Source organism: Spea bombifrons, chromosome 2, assembly GCF_027358695.1.
Source record: "Spea bombifrons isolate aSpeBom1 chromosome 2, aSpeBom1.2.pri, whole genome shotgun sequence".
Taxonomy (NCBI): Eukaryota; Metazoa; Chordata; class Amphibia; order Anura; family Pelobatidae; genus Spea; species Spea bombifrons.
In genome coordinates this window covers 30,608,077-30,629,588 of record NC_071088.1, presented here as the reverse complement: position 1 = coordinate 30,629,588, position 21,512 = coordinate 30,608,077, and the positions used below count along the sequence as shown (strand labels likewise).

Genomic DNA, 21,512 nt, shown 5'->3' with positions numbered 1-21,512 from the left:
ACTGTAACTGTCTTACTATCAACACGAGCGAAAATTGAACCTGTTGACATGTAGACAATTACATGCTGATGCATTCATTGCCACTAATGAGATCTGCAGGTTATAACCCTCGTTGGTAGACAATTATATACATTTTAAATACCTGCTGGATTAAGCTATAAGTGTAGGTGTCACCATTAATTTTCCATTGTGTTTGTATAATCTTACCTGTGGAGGACCAGGAGGAGGAAAGCGGCAAAAGTAGACAAGAGCTCCTCAGAATTAGCAGGGCATTGAGGCGACTGCATGCTACTGAGCCATGCATAGAGATTAACCACTTAAATCCCAGGCGTGGGACATGTGTGTCTCCATCAGAGTCCGTGCAATTTTCGTATATAACAAACCCAATAATAAAAGATACTAAAACAAAATATTTCTCTGAAACCACTGACTACCCTTTTATAAATGTATCTAATATACACTACCATTCAAAAGTGTGGGGTCACTTTTGAAAGAAAAGCAAAATAAAACAGCATCAAATAGATGTGTTCGCTAATCAAAGGTTTTAGGTTTAAGAGGCTAATTGATGATTAGAAAACTCTTTTGCAATTATGTTACAACTTGAAATGTCCTTGTTTTTCATGAAAACTACCAAGTGACCCCACACTTTTAAATGGCAGTTTAAATTCCTCCTTAAAGACGATTAAAAATGCACCTGCGTGGTAAAAGGGGTACTAAACCTGGGGTCTGATCAGGTACTTTGATATGGCCATACACTGTGATCTGTTAAGTGCGCACCGTACTTGTTTTGTTGATTATACATTGAATGCAGCAAAAAATAAGAAGGTAAAAGCGCTAAGAACAGTAAAAACAGCAATTAAATGTTCGTAAGTACACTTGGACAAAATAAAATGTCCTAAAATGCACTTTGGTGAAATCAAAGTCCTATAAATAGCAGCAGCCCACTCGCCAAGGTTTCCTCTTCTTGGCGGTCACAGGGGATAGTGGTTGCGCATAGACGAGAAGAAAGTCACAATAGTGGCACCATGTGGTAAAGAGTTAAATAATGGGTACTCACATTTTTCGGGGACTTTACCAATTTTTAGCAATTAGTCCCACAATACTTGCATGGGTGATACAATCCTCGCCGGGGGATATCTTTAACCGCAGTCCTGTGTCGTTCTTTCTTTCATTCTCAGGATAAGGTGCACGTGAAACGTTAAACAGAAATAGACATAGTGCTTTCTGTATCTGTAAAATAAATAAAACAAATAAAAACAGTTCACTATGTACTCACAATATTGTGAGCAATAAATGGATTGCTCACACCTTCTGGCGTAGGTGGAATCATCCCCACCAAGGATATAGTGGTCGCAGGTCAGATGTTGGAACTTGCGTGTTTAAAACATTAGAAGGTTACCAGGAGCAGAAAATAATGGTTTTTCAAAAAACTTTTATTTTCAGCTTTCTGGTTAAAAACCATTAAAAGATCAGTAAAAATATAAAAATAGCACATACGCGTTTCACCTACTAAATAGGCTTCCTCAGAGTGTCTCAAGAAGTCTATTTAGTAGGTGAAACGTGTATGTGATAATTTTATTGTGTGTTTATGTGTGTTTTTATGTGTGTGTATTGTAACTGCTGGATGCTTAATGTGTTTCTGTGCAGAGTGTGTAAGGATGTAGTTCTGATCATGTTGTGATGTTATGTCCCAAATCATGTATTGGTCATGCAATGCCTCTGCAGTAGATTATGTATTAGTTGCAAAATGCCCAGAATTTCAAATATCAGATGTTTTCATCTGAAGAATAGATCTCTGAGGTCTCGAGAGGTATTAAACTTGACTAAAGACTCAATTTTCTTTCGAGCTACTAGGCAAGAACACACCTCTCTGCGGTAACACATGATACAATGGATTATATGTGAGCAAATTACTGGGCAACATTGTATTAGCATATTTGTGAATCTTTGCGTGTTGCTTGTCTATGCTAAAAGTCAATTCTTGTCATGTTTCATTAATTCTTTTGATTTTTTTCGTGGTATTCATGCTAATCCTTTTCACACTTGCTCCCAGCAGTGTATCCTTGTTCTGACGGCACAGGACAAAGCCATTTTCACTGTATTAAAATGTCCTCATGATTTATAGTGTTGACAGTATGCCTCTTACTGCTTACAATGGAGTAGTGTTGGTAATGAAAAACAGAATTGTTTCCTGGCTATTATATATATTTTTTAAACTGATATAAATATGATGCTAGTCGAGATTTGACAGCCAGAAAACATTGATATTCACAATCAAGTGAGCTATTAATTGCATATATTATATTTTTTAGTAAAGCTTTTTTTTCCTTTTTCATTTTTTAACACTATGTATATTTAACTGGTAAGGCAAAATGTTTGCTATGCTTTATAGGGGAATATACAATTTGTCCACAGAGCTACATAGTCCATTTAGGCTTTTTTCAGCCTGCTATAAAACCTGACACATTAATAAAAAGTCTTATTTTCAGCATAGCCTTATGCCTATCCCATGTATGCTTAAACTCCCTAACATTTGGCTGGAACCCTATTCCACTTCTATTCACCACCCTCTTAGTACATAAATACTTTCTAACATGGCTTCTAAGCCTCTTATTTCCCACTGTGACATTTTATTGCAGCATTTCTGCTCCTTTTAAATATTGTTACCTCTTGTACTTCATTGAAGCTGTTTAGGCTTTTTTTTTCTTTTGTATCTGTCTCCTTATCTTTAAGTCATTGGGAAGAAGAGAAAATATACTGTGTGTATATTATCAATGTATATTTTCTGGCAACAAATATAGGTTTATTGAAAGAAACCTAAGGTGCTTAGTTTTTATACGTACTTTTTAATTTATATTGTTCAGTTAGTGCAGTGGGGGTTAGTTAGTGGGGAATGAGATAGAGTTAGGTTTGGGCGTGGGGTTAAAACATTTAAAAGACTAAAAAAATAAAAAGAAAATGGAATGGAAAAAGGAACATAATAGTGTTTTCCAAATCAGCACAAGTTATCAAATATATTTATGGTATTTTTGCCATTTATATATATATATATATATATATATATATATATATAAAAAGAAATTCTTACATATATGAATATGCTTTAAAAAAAAAAAAAGAAAAAAAAGCCCTACATGTCTATTCCAAGGATCAATGTGGTTATTCATATGAATTTAAGATTAAGCTACGCTTTCCCTTTAATGGCATACAAGGTGCATGGTTGAATTCTAACATTGCTAGAGAAAAACAGCAAAAATTGCACTCTTTTTGTTCACCTCACGGCAGTTATCCAGCCCCAGACCCCCCACCTCCACCCTGCGGGATACTAAAGAAAAACATACATGCCATTTATCAAATCATGCAACACATTTATACCTCTAACCTATGCGGGAAATATTATACAAAGCTCATGTTGTTACGCAAAACCGACACTTTTACTTATAGGTTAACTTGATGGGAATTTGCTATCCATTAATGTGGTATTTATATTGGCTATCAATACAACAGGCATATTGCGCTGTACACTAAAGAAGATAAAATAACCCACTGGGAATTGGCAGCAGGATAAATGATCTGCCACTGGGAAGTAAACTGCCCGGTGGAAAAAAAAAAAAGGATCCATCTGTGTGCATCATGCTAGGGGCAAAATGAAACTTGGCGTACAAATTCACCTTTTCTGATTATAACCTTCCCTAGGGCAGAACTGTTACCCATTCGGTGTTATAATCATAATGATTGCATCATCATATACGAAAAGGGTTCATAACAACCACAGAATAAACCCAAGATCAACACATTTTATAATATCATTGAATTCCTTTATTAAACTAATGTAATGATTTTTGAAAATAATTGGTTTAAATAAATCTGAAATGACAGCTTCCCCTATGCCTGGCCTGTGCTATATCATAGCTGTGTTAAGATTGTTTCTAAGTAAACACATAATGGATTTTTCTGTTTATAAAAAAAAAACAAAAAAAAACAGCCTCTCTGTAAAATTTAAAGTGAGGGAGAACGGTGAGTGCCCTGGAGTGGCATGCAAAGAAAAGACAAAAAAACAAAGCTGTCCCCAATCTATTGTGACAAATGGGCAGATGCTGTAATTTTGCTCTCTGCTCTGTTCAGTTTTACTGGATGTTTGACAAGAGGTGACAGACATCCGTTATCAGATCACTAAGCTGGATGCAGTGGAACACGAGAGACACACTGACCTTTCCCTCTCCATTCCCCTTAGAGACAATTATACGTGCTATACCTAAACACCAAGGCTTTATTAAACGAAAGGCGACAGACGTGTCTTGCAATCTTTCTCTATCCCTCTTTTCTTCTCTCCTTTTCTCTACCCCCTTTCTTTCTTTTTCTTTCAGTTCTTTTCTTTCTCTCCCTCTCTCCTTCTTTTTCTCACATATGTCCCTCTCTTTCTTGTTTCTCTCATCCCTCATTCCCTCTTCCTTCTCTCATTTTATCCTTCCTTCAAAAGTCATTTGTTTGACAAAATAAAATGTATCTCTGAAACAAAAATGCATTATTAAAAGTAGAAATATGTTAACACCAACTGAAAATTAAAAATTTTCAATATTTGGTGTGATCAACATTTGCCTTAAGTTTAGTGTCCTGTTGTTATGCAGTAGTCTACACATGTCATTCCTGATAGGTATCATGCAATAAGATTTATTCAGTGGGCCCTAAGTGCAGATACAAATAAATATGAATAAGCAATATCAAATAATGTCGACTTTTACATTGATCTTGGAAATGTGGAAATATACACAGGATTTCCCAGGATTCAACTGTTAGTCTACCTCACCAGTAAATGATATATAAATGTGTTAGCCTAGTGTCATAGCAAGTGGTGGGCCCTTCTAGAATATTCCATGTGAAAAGTTATATAGTGAGCACCCAATCTATGGAAGCCATGACTAAGAACCGTGAGGTTTGAAACGCGTTGGCGTATCTCCTTTCAATCACTTGAGCACGTTTTTTTCTTTTTTTGTCTATTATGTTTTAACTGGTCTAATTAAAATTTGAAGTTTTAAACTCCTATTTTTGTGGAGCGAGATCCTCTACTTGTATTGCTATTCGGATTAACAGAGAATACGGCTCGGCTTTCTATCCCGTGCTCCCTGCAATTTGAAGCGTCTCTGTAAATCATCTGGTGAGCTGGAGTTATTTTTGTTCCTTGTTACATGTTTTTCTATGAGCACCCAAATCTACTTGATGTGGTCACTTCCATGGCCTATTGAAGTCCATGGCTTGTTGAAATAAGCTGGAAACTAGTACCAATCCTGGTGCTTATCCCTGTCTCCAACTAGCAGGGCAACCCTTAGGCATGGGCAAGCTGGGCCTCCATCCCAGGAACCACAATCAGAGAAGAACGTTGGGGGGTCATTTAAAATTACATCCCCTTCATTCTTCCAGTATTCCTGTGCTCTGTTATCACTATCCATGTATAGCTGTTAACTTTATTGAATATGGCGATTAAGTAATTGTACAAGTTTGACTAACATGTTCAGCTCAACCAATAAAACAAACCAAAAAGACCCATAAAACTAATTTTCCAGGCAGTCATTTCAATATTGCTTTTTAACTTTATACTGTGAATACTGTTTAAGTGACACCACAAGAGACAAATAGAATATGCAACTAACAGTAATGGTGGTAACACTGGAAATAGCAAATAGAGGAGAGATATTCTAAAAATAATATTTCTTTCTTTCCGGTTGGGTACACTTACAAGCAACCAAATTTATTTTTCATTGGTAATAAAATATACTGAAAGACTAATATCAAATTGAATAACCTTTTCGTTCCAATGTCTTTCTTGAATCACCATAAACAAAAACTTATACGGAAAAAAAGTAATTACTATGAAACAGACCCGGCGGAATGATGACGGGAGATAGCTTAATACAATCCTGTAAGCAGATGTTTTTGAACTATGGCTCATGTTATTCTTACAAATACATTTTTATACGCTCACAAAATGTGTGTTAGAAGCGGGGCGACTGCATTTTATTCACAGAAATCAAGGACAGATATGTGGCATCAATGGAGGGGGCATGTCACTCTATTCTTCATGGGTATTGATTTGATATATTTGTTTCCGATAAATTAAAGAAGCACACCACCCCTATTTTTTTTTTTATATATATCAATCTTTATTAAAAATTTTAAACAAATAACAAAAACAATCAGTCATTTCACAGTATTAAAACAGAGTGGGTTGATAGAAGTAATATTACATAATGATAAATATACCCAACATAATCTGTTTTAGGGTTTCTCATTCAAACCCCTATTTTTATATTCTCTCATTCAACCACCCCTATTTTTATATTATATTCAAATTGGAGCACATTTTGCATGAACTCCAGTTAATATTACTGCCTGTAAAAAGAAGCATGCATTTTTTAATTATTGGCGCAAGAAGGACTTATGTCTCACTTAAGACCTCCCCTGGCTTCCTTTACTAAAACTAATAAGTATTAATATGTAAAACTTACTGTAGCACTTCAGCTGAGGCAACATCTAGTCGCGTGCATGCTAGTAAAACCTAATTTTTTGGATAGCGGACGTATGATAGGCTGCGGCTACTCTCATTGATTTCAGTTAGAGCTGTTGGAACTAAGCTCCCATTTACTAGAATGGGAGTTGTACTGAGCATACAGTGTTGGCACTGCAGCTTGGTTTAATGCAGAAAATTGGGCACTCAAGCCCAAAAATGTTTGCCATTACAGCACTAGACAACATTTTAAGTGATGTACTGAGAATAGGGAAAGCGTCCTGTGATGATTTTAAATCAGATGTCAGAGTAATGAAAACTACAGAGATCTTGGGCATCAAGCATAACTATGCTGTAATTTTGAAGGCACAAGAACAATTGCCTCCCTTTAAATCACAATAGTACTGTAAAAGTAGCTAAAAATGTGGTACTGCGTGACAGCTGGTAGTACTCATGTCAACTTAAAATAACAAGACGCATCTGACAAAGGACATCAGAATACAGCTTGCTTATCTACTTCAGTGCCTTATTGTTTTCTTTTCTTTCTTGACTCTGATCATCGGTGCATCTGGCTTCATTTTCTCAGAGACGTATTGTATGGCCCTGCTACCTTACAGAATTCAATTAACATCGGAAAGGGAGCTCAAAATCTATACTCATTGAAATGGAAAACTTTTAATTGAAACTGTTCTTTTTTTTTTTGAATAAAGAATAAAGGGTTGAATTGTCTGGAAATGACTTCCGTAATAAAAATGCATCTGTTAGATAAGTGCATAACGATTTTTGGAAGTTGTGTAAATACCTATAGTAGACATGTACGTGTGTACTTACTAGTTTGTTCATGTATTGATGTATTCCTTAATGTTTTCCTGACATTGTCAACCAGTTAATGACCTTGAATACCCACTCACTGTTACATAAAGACATCTGATTGCTATGCAAGAACACATAAATTGTATCCTATTTTTATTATTATTATAAATTGTATCCTATTTTTATTATATTACTATTATTATTATTATTATTTATTATTATTATTTCTTCTAAATTCTTCTACAAGATGATACGTTGATCATGTTTTTTCTCTAGCTAGAAACTGGTTGCTAGTCTACTTTTCCTACTAATCAGTACAGTCATAACTAGATAATATTTTTGGTATATGTTAATAGAACCGATAAGACTAATTCCATTTACTGCAAAGAGATGTCAAGAGGTTGGTAAGAAATGTGATAAATAATGGATATGCGTTGCCCTGTTTTTTATTCATTTATTTATTTAGCTGACTCTTGTATAACTCCATATATGTGGTTTTTACATACATTTCATTATAGTATAGTTTGAATGATATGCCGAGAATGATTATGAGGACATTAGATAATTCCTGCATTCTCTATAAAAAAGTATAGTAAATGAAGGCTAAAATATATTTGTGTAATGAGTCATTCAGTCTGAGTAAGGAAGCTATTTGAATCATATATTTTTTCCAACAGACTGTAGGAGAAATTTTGCGTTTGTACTTGGCCATAAGAAGTCTTCTTGGAAGAAGGAGCACAGATATCTCAATTTTTCAACAGCATAGAAAATTTAAGAAATGTGTTGTTTTAAGTAAATGTTTATTGAAACATCTTCTCAATAAGATGTGATATAGGCAATTCACATTGACACTAAATATCGATGTATAAAAATTACAAACCGAGCCATATGACAGATGTGTGTTATATTACTTATGACTCCCAATTAATCAGCTCTCCTTATGAAACCTAGAGACTTACAATAATAAATCATGGTTGTACTGTAAGATATAGGAATAGGAGAACAGAAGACAATTACATTTTTTGCAGTAATTCCAAAATGCCCCTTTTTTTCAAAATTCTTTTTAATGTTTGATCAGTGGAAGATAAAATTGTGTTATGTCATTGTTCAACATATTGTTGCCTCTCTCAAGCTGAACAAAGAGCATTTTGATTTCTAGTTGAGGGAGTTATATACCCTATATGTATATAAGATATAGGCAACCAAGCTTACTAAAATCCAGCCTCATTAGTTTGTGCAGTAAGTATGGCTGAACTTTACGATTTGTAAGGAGCAGCAATAATTTAAGAATAAGAATGCAATTTAGTTTGTACAGTTCAGCTCCATCATTTCTGTGACAAGCCCTCATGAAAGTGCAAAGGTCTGACAAGCCCTCATTTTGGTGCAAAGGTTAAAAAGTAGTATTACAGCAGCAACTTGTGTATTGTCCCTGCTGGTTGATTCTTCTAATGGTTGCTATGGTGATGAGGCCGCTTATAAAACATTGCACCATGATCACTTTTGTGAAAAAGCCCACTTTTGTTAATATTTATCATCCCTTTTAAGATTAGCAAACCCATTTCATTTCTTTGCTGGCTGTGCTAGAGATCCCTTATTAATATTACTACAATTCCTTCACCCATAGTAGGACGTCTAATGAAAATTGTGAGACTCATTTTATAGAGGATGTGTTAGACTTAGTAGTATTATATATTTACTTGGTGCTAACAAATTTTGTATTGTTATATAACAGCAAAAGATTGCAAAGAACATATTGAAGGAGAGTTTTTTTTTGCTGAGCCACAAGTGGAAGTGTTTTCATCTTGCCAGTGTCAGTATACATTATGAAGGGCCTAATGTTGGGGTTTTCCCTTCTTTGCCATCCTTGCTTAAGTAAATGCTTGGAGGTAGCCCTTCATAATGTAAGTTGGTGAGTTGGCATGGCTTCCTAAAACTCATGTTTGATGATGATTATTATTATTATGTATTGATTTATGTAGCCTCATCATATAACACATGTACAGTTGTAACAAGTTTTCCATCACATTTCGAATGTAAAGGGGACCCTGCTCAAACAAGCTTACAACCTGGGACTTCTTGTTGCATGCTTGAAGTAGGATGGGAAGTATCCAAAGGAGATGGAGAGATTAAAGGTGTTAATGTACAGGGCCGGCCCGACAATGGAGCCGAGTGGGGAAACTGCTCCAGGCAGCACTTTTGAAGGGGCGAGCCCTTTTTTTTTTTTTTTTTTTTTTTTTTTTAAGCGGAGGGGAGGACAGAGATTGGCGCCAAGTGGTTCTCGCATACCAAGTTGTCAGTACCCGCTCGGCGCCGGAAGATGACGTCATTTCCGGCGCTCAGCAGTACAAGCCGGCACCGAGACCGAACAGGGAGACTCGCCGCAGGACTGCTGAAAGGTAAGTACAAGGGGGGGGGGGGTAGATAATAGGGAGGGATAGGAAGGGTAGAAAATGGGGGGGCGGCAGGGACGGAGGGAGAGGAAGGATAGATAATGGGGGGGGCGACATTTTAAACTTCGCCCCAGGCGGCATTTTGTCTTGGGCCGGCCCTGTTAATGTAGGTACAGGTTGGTGGGCAAGAGGAAAGGAGAAGCGCAGAAACCTCATATTCAGTGAAAGGACCGGCTTAGTGTAAAGCAGCAAGGAAAGTTCAGAGTGTGTAAGAGAGTGAAATTAAGAGCTTGTGGAAGGGGTAGTCATGACAGGGTGATGTAGGGAAATTGAAACTAGCCAAGTGTTCATTAAAAGTTTTATAATTTCTTACTTACACTAGTATTTTTCCTTTGCCTTCTATCAACCAGTTTTTATATATACTATAAATTAAGTATCTTGCTTAGGTTCTTAATTTAATTGATAACGTATATTATATCAGAATATTGGAGATTTTTTCCTAGTATGGGGAAATGTCAGGATTCTCTTCCACAAATATACAACAGGCAGCAAGTTTAATCACAGACAGAATGTGAGATTTGTCCTCTGTTGTGATTAAATAATTGGCATTCCCTTCATCTGCATGTTATTAAAACAATGATTATTTATTAATGGAAAAACAAGAAAAATCTAATGAGGTTATGAACTTTATTTGCAAAGCCATGACTGTGTATTCCCCTGCCAAGTGGCAGGAGTAAATTTATGATATTCATCATTATTCATTATAATTGATTTTGCATGTTATTTTAAAAACTTACATCATCTCACATCATGTCATTTTTTTGCCAAATGATCCTGTCATACCCCCCTGTCATGATTTTTGGATACAGTCCTAATTTCCGTGCAATAGCCCACTGTCCAGCTTTTGTGGGCAGTGGTGATTAAGGGCCGGTTGGGGACATGCTCTGATCTCCCCAGAGATCTGTAAAATCAATGGAACCCTTCAAATAAAGGAAGTCAAATAAAGAGGCAGGATAAAGAGAAAAAAGCGAGAGAAGAAAGAGAGAGGGAGAAAGAGAAGGAACAGGAAGTGAAAAAGAGAAAGGTGGTGAGATGAAAGAATGACAAGAGAAAAGAAAGGGATGGAGAGTGGCAGAGGGAGGGAGACAAAAGAAAGGGAGAAAAGTAAGAAAAAGTGAAAAAAGAAAGTAAGAGAGAAAAGAGAGTGAGAAGGGGCAGAGGGAGGGGGCAGTGAGAAGGGGGGGAGGCAGTGAGAAGGGGCAGGGGGGGAGGCAGTGAGAAGGCGCAGAGGGGGGGAAAGGCAGTGAGAAGGGGCAGAGGTGGTAGATAGTGAGAAAGGGGAGTTTTGTGACAAGATTTGTTTCCTTTCCTTTTTTGGGATGGGGGGCGCCACAGGAGTAGTCCGCACAGGGTGCCAGAACACTTAAGGCCGGCTCTGCCCCCTACTTGATTATGAGGACTGACATGACATTCCAGGGCTCTATGTGTGTGGCTGGGGAGAGCCGTAATGTGCATGGGAAGAAGATGTGGGGAAAAATGGGGGTCACTTTATTGTCCGGTATTCAGTCCATTAAAGGGACTCTGTAGTAGACTTGTGCACAGTAAGCAAAATCGATTTGGGCAAAACATTTGCCGCATTTGTGTTCGTCTGTTCGGCTGGGACGAAATTGGTGGGCCTTTTTTGATTCTTAAACGAGATTGGGAGGGCGTTCCCAAAGGGTCCTGACACCTTCTGGAATCACCTTTCACCTACAGCAGCACCCTCTCAAGGTTAAGGAAGAGATCCACACTTGGTTTTTCACTGTAAGATCACCAGCAACAGCAACAACAGCACTTCATCAGTGGATACACACATCAAGCAGCATGCTAAGGGACTCAATTTCTCCAAACATTGGATCATTTTGATTAATTGATCCCTTTAGAATAATGAAGGTTATATGGCAGCAGCAGTTGTAGTAGTAGCAGGGAGTAGGTAGACACTGGCACATATCCAGCCCCGCTGTATAGGACATTGAATTTCCCTCATAATTAGAAATATTTTTATCCTTCAGAGTAAGGAAGGAAATTTAGCTGCAGCAGCAGTGCCAGAGCAGGGCACAGGGCAGGCACTAGTAGACATATTAGAAACAAGAACAAGAATTGATCCACCAGAGCAAGGTAGGGCATTGAGGCACAGAGCAGGACAAGCCAATCACTGGCAGACAGTCACATCCAAGACTGATCCCCCTCCATATTACAAAAATTTAATCCCCTAGTGTAGGAAGAGCATTGAACCACAGGGTGCGGGTCAGGCACTGGCAGACAGACACATACAGCCACAAGACTATATATTATACATATATTAGATATGTATGTATATACAGTGCAAGCATTTTTTTATACGGTATATTTAGCTTTTAACAAATCTCAACTGTTGTACAGTTCATTACTAGCTGTCTTTTCATGACGTGATTAATTTGGCCTTATCTGGAGATAAATTACCTAGTTTAACACAGGGTCTAAGCTAAAAATATAAGCAATTAAATGTAAATGCTGCACTTAACAAACATAAGTGATTAGGAAATTATGCATATATTGCACATTTTTGGAAAGTTTATTGAGAAACACTTGTGTGTTTGCATGTAATGTGCTGGGTGGTATTTTGTCATGCAAATCACATGCTTCACAATCTCTTTAAAAAAATATACACATATATATATATCTATATATATATCTATATATATATATATATACAAGCACAGTTGAATTGCATTTATTTGTATAATCAATCCTAGTAAATACATATAAAATGGCTATATGTAATAACATATGTTCACGGATTCTGCTGTAAAAGGCAAATAAATAATTATTTGATGTCCAGTTCTTTCCAACCTTAAGTAGGATCACAATTTCTCGTGCACATCAAGGAGAAAATGGCAATGTTTCACTGGTAGTATGACTGGTAGTATGGAGTATTGTGTTACTCCACAAATTGTAATATATCCACACAATATATTCCCCTCAAATTCTATTTATGTTCTATATGTCTTGTGCCAAAAGTCACAATCACTCCAACCAACTGCACTCTACCCCACCACATTTAGCTACTGCTTGAAAAGTGATATTGGTCTTTGGCCACGGCCATTTAATAATAATATGTAATTACTTTTATTGGCCTCAATCAACAGGATGTGTTCACCCAACACTTCAGGTCCCCTCAACATTTTAGTTATCTGTTACTGTTGATTGGATTTAGTGATTGTGGTTGGTCTTTTTTTAACTTTTTAACTTGACTTTGTAAACGTGACTTTGTTTTAATCTGGGCTACAGCCTGTGTGTGGGAAATTAGTATAAACTGGGTTATTTGATACATTTTCAAAGTATCAGATACACAAAGAGTTTCCATTGTCAAACTATAAGGTAAAGAGACTGTTTTACGAGGAGGACTCTAATGCAGTGAAATAGTATGCCAAGGAATTATGGAAAGGTATGTGTGAAATCAAGAAAACACATGAAAAAGATTTAAAAGGGAATTGAAGACTACATTTTCTAGATCCCCTTGCAGCTGAAAGTAATTTCACAGCCATGGTTTGTGACTTGCATTTAAATTTCACATCTGATTTATACAGTTATACAAACCTGAATTTAAGGTAGGTCAAAATGAATTCACATATGTAGCACATTTTCAATTTTTGATGGATTAACACATCACTATGCAACCTAAACTTACTGTGAGCTCCAATTTCTTTGAAGTGTAAGATGAGGTTATGACTTTCCCTGCAAATTAAAATGAAGTAATGATCACAAGCAGATGTAAAAGTAATTTTAATAACCTGGGCTACTTCTACCATTAAAATGAAGTCATGCTCTAATTTAAATATATGGATCTGAATGAATGTTGGAAAATAATATTTGTGGCTTAATGAAGTATGGAATCAAAGAGGTTTTAAGCATACATGACTTTGATTGACTTTGTTTAGAGACTTTCATATTGACGGTGGTATAATTGTCATTGTATAATCTTATTTATTTATTTTGCAACATTGGCTTATATGAATGTTTTGTTTAAGTTGTCTACTTTTATTTAGTATCTTAATGCATAGTGTTTTTAACCCCTGCCTACCAGCCTCTGTTAGAACTGACAAAACAAAGAGACATCTATGCTTAGCTTTAATTCTATTGAGCATCTATAATTTCAAAAAAATAATGAAATGCAATGTGTAGGCCCAAATAGACAAGGTACTAAACATAAGGTAAGAGCCACACTAAGAAGTACATGTAGTAAAGAGTAATTTCACATTGAAAAGGACTGTTAATCAGTGCACGTTTGGTTTGAATAATTTAATCTATCTGATGAGAACAAAGGGGTTTTGATTGCTCAGTTATCAAAAATGGGGATACTCAAACAATTTTACATAAAAGTCAACACACACTTTGTTTCAAGAATTAAAAGAAATTGAGAGCATGAATAATTGAAAGTATAGGATTAGTATCTGATTCATTTGCATACAAGGAGCAAAACAAAACAACCCAGTGGTGCAGTGTGAATTCTATCCACTTCAATCTTCCATTCTAGTCTTATTGTCTTTCTCTCAAAGCTTTCCTCCCTGGTCCCTGCATTCTAGTTATTGTCTTTCCTCTATTGTCCTCCAGTCTTTCCTTGAACATTCTTTCCCCAGTCTCATAAACCATTGCACAGATTCTATGTAAATTTGTCTAATCATTTTTAACAGAGGACTTCTTATCCTATGTGAAATAGGGCACATTTTCTCTTAAACACTTGGAAGTTATGCATTATTTTTATCATTTTTTCCCCCCAGTGGAATTTTTATACTGTGACTTAACTTCTATGAAGTCCATCCGACAATTTGTACAGAATTTCAAGGCAAAGAACCTTGGCCTCCATGTCCTAGTGAATAATGGTGAGTACTATGTATTTTATTTAGGTCGTGACTAACATTCATTTAGACATTTGTAAAATGACATGACAAAAGCAATCAGTTGGAAATATGTGGGTCATTATTATGTGGTTTGGGTTCCATAAGCAAGGTTCTGAAATATAGATCGATAGATAGATAGATAGATAGATAGATAGATAGATAGATCTCACTGATTTAGCTATACATTATCCACTAGGGTCAGACAAGCTCTTCCTGCAGCATAAGATCATTGCTTTAACAATGCATAGGAGCTGAAATACAGATCTCCTGCAGACTGTCTTGTCATCTCATCCTTCATTTATTAGACCCCTCTGTTTCTCACCAACTTTTTTTCTTACTACTTTCATACCTTGGAGTAGATTGAATTAAAGAACTGGCAATGGTTGACCTCCAACCTTTACTAATTTAAATGAGCAGAGACAAATTTGATCATGGAGCCTGATGGGATGGTGTGGTTGGATTATGGAAGATAGTTTAAGTATCCCCTCCTGTGTTTTGGATCTACAGTATATATCTACCAGTTTATTCTGTGAAAACTAGGAGGGTGCTCTACAGATAAATCACAATATTTAAACAAAACACATCACCTGGCACACTTACTCACAGTTAGCTCCAGCGCTAGCTCATCAAGCATCATAGAAGTGGTCTAACAAAAGCTGTGCAGCTGCAGCTTCTCCTTAATGTAAATATTTTATTTTTTCGTTAAATGTATATGAAAGTACTTACACAGTACTTCCAAATGCATTTGTTGTTCAGGGGGTCCCTAGGACAATTTAAACACGTTCATATTTTGATTCATGGAGAAGTGGCACTTCATTGATCATCTTGATTCTGTTTTCAACCATGAAGATCTGGCATGGGACTCAGACACGTGAATCTTCAAAATTGGTGAAAAACCCTCTTCAGTTACTGTTGAAACTATTGCAGCATGCTGGACAATTAAATGTCTTGGAAGTGGTTAGTTCAATTAACACATGTATAATTTCTGGCTGAAATCCCAGAAATGTATTACTGCACTAGTTATCCATATGAAGAGAGAAAAATAGAAAAAGCTTTTAAAACATTTAATTTAGCAACAGATGGATTAAATTGTCTTTAATAAACTGTTTTAAGAGTCTTTTGTACAAGGGGTAAAATTAGTTTAGACCTGTCTTATTTTCTAAAAGCACTTTGTTGATGCAGAATATTTAATTTCAATTTATCATCTTAATATATGCTAAAATTTTGCACACTTTATTGAATACAACAGAACTCTGCGCAGGGTTCAGTTGATTTTCTGTTGTATTGTTTTAATAGGTGATTGAGCCTTATTTTCGGACCATTTGCAGCATTTTTTAGACACTTGGTATTTTATTTCATTATTTCATTTTATTATTTTATATTTTAAATATATTACAATTTATTTTTTTGCACCCTTTATTCAATCACTTAGGTGAAGTTATTTCTTGTCAATCTCTATGTAACCATTTCAGCTCTCGCAATTTTAGACTGCGAGATGAATGTCAAACCATCCGTTTCTTTCAATTTTAAATGGATATTCCTAGACAAATTATTAAATACAAATGCATGTTAAAGTACCTTAGTATGCCTTCACTAAATCTGCATGCATGCATAAAGTACTTCAAAAGAAATGTAAACTGTATAATAAATACTTTCAGATCAGATTAACAATTCGCATAACAAAATAAAGTTTACAGTGTCTGTTTTGATCTCTGTGATAGACTATTAACCCTTTAAAGGTAATGCAATATTTAAATGTATTTATTTTTCTTAGGCAGTCTCTGGATTAAATGCCCTCTTCTTGGAGTTAAATATTATCTAACATTGCACACTTTTTTTTTTACTTAAAGTATCCGTACAAATAGAAGGGATTTACAGATATCATAATTTCTGGTTAACACTGCTCTCTGTCAGTACTTAGAAGGAACAGAATCACTCAGAAACAATTTGAGAATTACAAGCTTATCAGAGGACATTCAGACTAATGAGGATATTTTGTCTTTGTGGACTCGAAACTCCCGGCTATTCTAATAATTGAGAAATAAAAATGACACTTAAATGTGTTGATAGAAACATAGTCTCAAAAGGACAATAATTACTCAATGCTGACAGATACTGCAATCAAGTGGTTTAATCCCTAGAGTGCCAGTTATATAGGAAATACATAGTAGGAAATTGGGCATAGTATACCAACCATTATGTATAATATATATATATATATCTTGTGGCACCCAGTGTCCTGCACTTGAAATGCACTAAAAATATTATTCTAGTGTGGCTCCTGAGCAGCCAGCTTCCCTCATCACAATGGAAGTTTCAAGTGTTTAATAATACACATACAGCTTCCTTTAAATAGTAAAGCCTTGTGTTTATCATTAAACATGCGATATTTTTCTTTAGGGAAGAGAATTCTGATGATCAGGCAGATACCGATCAGCTTCTTCAAAAGTTAAAAAAAAGTTGGTTCATGGAGCAGGGAGCCTAATATAGGTGCTTGCTACAATGCCAGCATGCTGTGACATCTGTGATTAAATGGCCACCATACAGGAACAAAATGGAGAAGACGTGTGAAAAACTAAGTACATCTTATGACTCCATAACTTGGCAATAACTTGAAGTAATCATTTTCTGTATTACTTTATAAGTCTCTAGCAGTGTTGTGGAGGAATTTTGGTCCACTCTTTTTTAGAGTTAATTGAGGTTTGCTGGCATTTGTTTATGCACAGCACTCTTAAGGTCCTGCCACAGCATTTCAATTGGGTTGAGGTCGGGGCCATGGCAACACCTTGATTCTTTTTTTTTTCAGCCATTCTTTTGTAGATATGTGCTTGGGATCATTGTCCTGTTGCATGAACCAATATCATCCAGGCTTTATCTGTCGGACAGTTGGTCTCACATTTAGAATATTTTGGTATACGCAGGAGTTCATGGTCAGGACTGCCCTCTGACGTAATTTAAAGGGCAAATGGGTGGGGAACGGAGCATGAACCTGCTCCCACGACCCGGAGGATTGGAGTACCAGAGTCACCCAGGTAAAAATTCAAGCATTATTATAAATTATAAAAGCATCATGAGGCACCTCAGGGCATGAGGAGAATACTGTCTCATTTCACCTTAGTAGGCTTAATCATAGATTGATCACAGAGGCTGTGTTCTCCTCATGCCATGATGCTTTTAGGATGCGATAATAAAGCTTACATTTTTACCTGGATTATGCTGGTATTACTTTGTTAGTTCCCTGTGGGTGCACAAGAATCTGCTCATTTTTTTTGTAAAGTCCAAAACAACAAACCATACTTGTTCACTCTGTTTCAATTTTTTTTTTTTTTTTACAATTTCTCTGAGCATTGCATGGACTGACCTTGGGGTGAATTTGCTGAGACATCCGCTTCTGGGAAGATTGGTAACTGTCTTGAATGTTTTCCACTTTCGAAAAAATTTTCTCACTGTAGAATGATGGAACTTAAATTGTTTGGAAATTGCCTTATAACCCTTCCCAGATTGATGGGCAACAATTGCTGATCGCTTTCCTTCTTGGCATTGTGTTAACACACACCTGAATGCTCCAGATTGCTAATACTTTGGCTGGTGATCAGTTAATCAAGGGCACCTGTCTGCTGCTTAGCATCTTAATTCCTAGTGAAGAAGTAAGGATGTACTTAGTTATTCACACATGGAATCTCCACTTTGGCTATATTTTGTTGAATAAATCATGATACCGTGTAATATGCCATGTGCCCAAACTAATTTCTGTGGAGGAGATGTGTCTGCAAGGGTGGCCTAATGAGATATCTGTGCAAATGTGTGGAAAGCATTCCCATTGCTTTCAATGGTAGCATATTCATGCCAGTGGCTGGCTGCTTCAAGCAGCCAATCAGTGGCAAGAATCATCAGACCACAGAGGATGGGAGATTTTCCTTAAGGTTAATGGTTTAATTGTTTTGTTTCACAAAATGCACATTATAGTATTCATTAAGTTTTTTAAAATGCATTCTTTTTTTTGTTCAGGGTCAAGGACGTTGACCCTGATACTCGGTTATCGCATGCATTAAACTACTAACCACTAACAAGTAATTTTCATGTTCTGTTATCCGTAGGTTGTCAACAGGCAAGTAACAATTATTAAGATATTATGGATACATAACTGTTTATTGTTGTACCAAACATATCTATAGTGTGTCAGACACCTTTGGAGCTGATCACTTTCTTCTCGCTCAATGCATGAGGTTCCTCTGTCTACTTTGCTATATATTACATACATGACATGCCCCATCAATGGTTTGATAAAGATACACCATTAGACGGTCACATGACCTCCACAGTTTTGAAGAAACATATATAAGGACGGCTATTAAGCTGATGCTCAGTTTCTTTGATATCTAAGAGCCTTCACTTCATACTCAATCATGGCTTGTCTCACATGTTTTTTTGACACCTTAATTGTTTCTTTATTCTCTTAGCTTTCAGCTTTTCTGTTTGACTTTCAGCTTTTCTGTTTGACTTTACCATTAGGTCACCTGCACATTGATGATACCTGCTACCTTGTGTCCTGTTCACAAGTCTGAGAGTTTGACAATCCGTGTAGTACCAGACTTTTTAAAAAAAATTACTTTTGATGCCATAAATAAACAAAAATTTGCGTAAGTGAACATTTTTAAAAATACATGAAGCAAGGATGGGTGAAGGTATTGGAAATAACATCAGTAGGATATTAATTAGATATGGAGATATGGAGTTTTGTTTCTCTTTGCCAAAGATCTTGTGTCTCAGGGGTGCCAAGCACCCCTGAGACACAAATTACTGTATAAAAAATTACACTGATTTAAAACCAAAATTTACAAGCTAATAATGTCTTTAGTAAACAAATGTACAGCACAAACAAATGTACAGCACAAACAAATGTACAGCAGAAACGATAGATAGCAGCAGGCTTTGTTTTGACATCTAACTAAATTCCTTGTTATAAACAATGGTTTGTATATAATGACTTTTGTAAACTGAAAAAAAGTACAGCTCTGTTTCAGGCATTTTAAAGACTGTAACTTATGAAAATGTAGTATTTTCATTATATCTGCATAGCTAAATAGTTATTATTATTGTTTTATATAGAACCATCATATTCTGCAGTGCTGTACAGTGGGTAAACAGGACATAGCAGTGCATAACATAACAATTTGACTTACAGAACCAAGAGATAAGGGAGCCCTGCTCAAATCAGCTAACTTTCTGGAAATCTCACAATATTAACAATGCATTATCAGGGCTGGATTAATTTAGGAGCTGATGGAGCTGCAGCTCCAGGCCCCTACCTGAATATAGGCCCAGAAGCAACCACGATTGCAGGGGTTGTAACTGCAACCCCGCAATCACTTCCACAGAGGCCTTGCTGCTTATCTGTGCGTTGCTCCCACACATTTGTGCGACCAACGTCTCTTGTACCGCCCAGGGGAAGCACCCGTGCTCCGATTTCTGCTTGCTCTGGGCGGTATAGAGGGAGACAGTAGCCCCTGCAGAAGTCTGCGAGCGGCATGAGGGAATGAATGAGCATCTTTGAATAAGTCAATTAATGAGTATCTGTTAATGAATGAGTTCATGTATATGAATAAGTGAATGAATGTTTGTGAATGAGTAAATGAATGAATATGTGTTTGATAGCATGGATGTGTAAGTGGGGGGGGCCATGGCACAGGGATGCCATTTAAGTCTAGGATGCCACAGGGAGGCTCTTTGGATGGCAAATGCTATGCTTCCAATCTGGGCATTGGGCAGGTCCTGTGGATGCAATCTGGGTGCTGACATGATACTAAAGGGAGGGGGGCAATATGCAAGGGTGTGGGGGCATTAATTCACAAGGGGGTGCTGGCTGGAGACATCACATAAATCAGTACTAAAGGGGGCTGGGTGGTGGTGGGATAAATATACAATGTGAGGCTAGTTGGAGGCAATACAGAAGAGTCTATGGGGCATTAGGGTGACCACATCAGCCATATTTTTCAGGACACATATAACTTTTACACATTGCTGACCAGCCCAGATAATATGCTACCCTGCAGTATGGGGGATGTATATCTGACTTATTGGTTCCTTCCATAAATCTAGGTTGTGGGCAAAAAAACCATCAGAAACAGGGCCAACTGTCTTGCAATATCTGACAAACACATGAGTCACCACAAGAATAAGTAGCCTTCTTAAAATATTTTCTAAAGATTTTTTTCTTACAAACATCCAAATTATTTAAGCAAGTTTTTGAAAAGCCTATATGTTCAGCCTTTTTTAAATTTCCAGAAAACGCTGCTTCTAAACTGATGCTGAAGAAATTAAAATGTGGTATCGTGTGTATGCATGTTTACATAAAATTTAAATGTAAAATCAGTGCAAAGATATTTTCTACTTGGGATATTTGCATTTGAAGTGCATTATATGCACACTGGTAGAGGAAAAAGATGGCCCCCCCTACCAGCAATCTCATGTCTTCAGTGATGATCTTCAAAACATTAAATTGGTTACCTCTTTGATACTACCCCAGGAGATTCTAACTCTTTCTTAAACAGGCATTACTCTTGTAGGAAGTTAAATTGACATGAATATAAAATATATATTGTATTACAGAGCTAAAGATCAGTTAGCAATAGAAAACTTATTTTGTGGTAGAAATCCTAGGGTACAAGAATGAACACTTCCTACATAGTAACCCAAGGTTAGTTGAGATTACTAAAACCTCTTATTCTGTTTGGAATGCTCAATTTTATGACCTACAACATTTGCATGTCAATGACAATTTCCCAAATCTTTTTTATCGTAAAATATTTTACGAGGAATTTATGAATATTTCCTACATAATCGTCCATCCAAAACACATTAAAGAGGGAGACATATTGTTTACTTTTA

At 36.4% G+C, this 21,512-nt stretch overlaps 2 protein-coding genes across 5 annotated transcripts in view; both read left to right on the top strand.

The window, feature by feature from the left end:
* Positions 1-21,512, top strand: part of ZBED1 (zinc finger BED-type containing 1) — a 234,612-nt gene that overhangs the window by 43,837 nt on the left and 169,263 nt on the right. The window lies entirely within an intron of this gene.
* The window catches only part of DHRSX (dehydrogenase/reductase X-linked), a 105,928-nt gene that overhangs the window by 44,020 nt on the left and 40,396 nt on the right, over positions 1-21,512 (top strand). For 2 of the 3 annotated variants that reach the window (XM_053457365.1, XM_053457364.1), the window contains exon 4: positions 14,505-14,606. The exons of the other annotated variant lie outside the window; for it this stretch is intronic. In XM_053457365.1, coding sequence (XP_053313340.1) covers positions 14,505-14,606 — 102 coding nt within the window. The remainder of the gene's footprint in view (positions 1-14,504; positions 14,607-21,512) is intronic. 3 annotated transcript variants of the gene reach the window in all.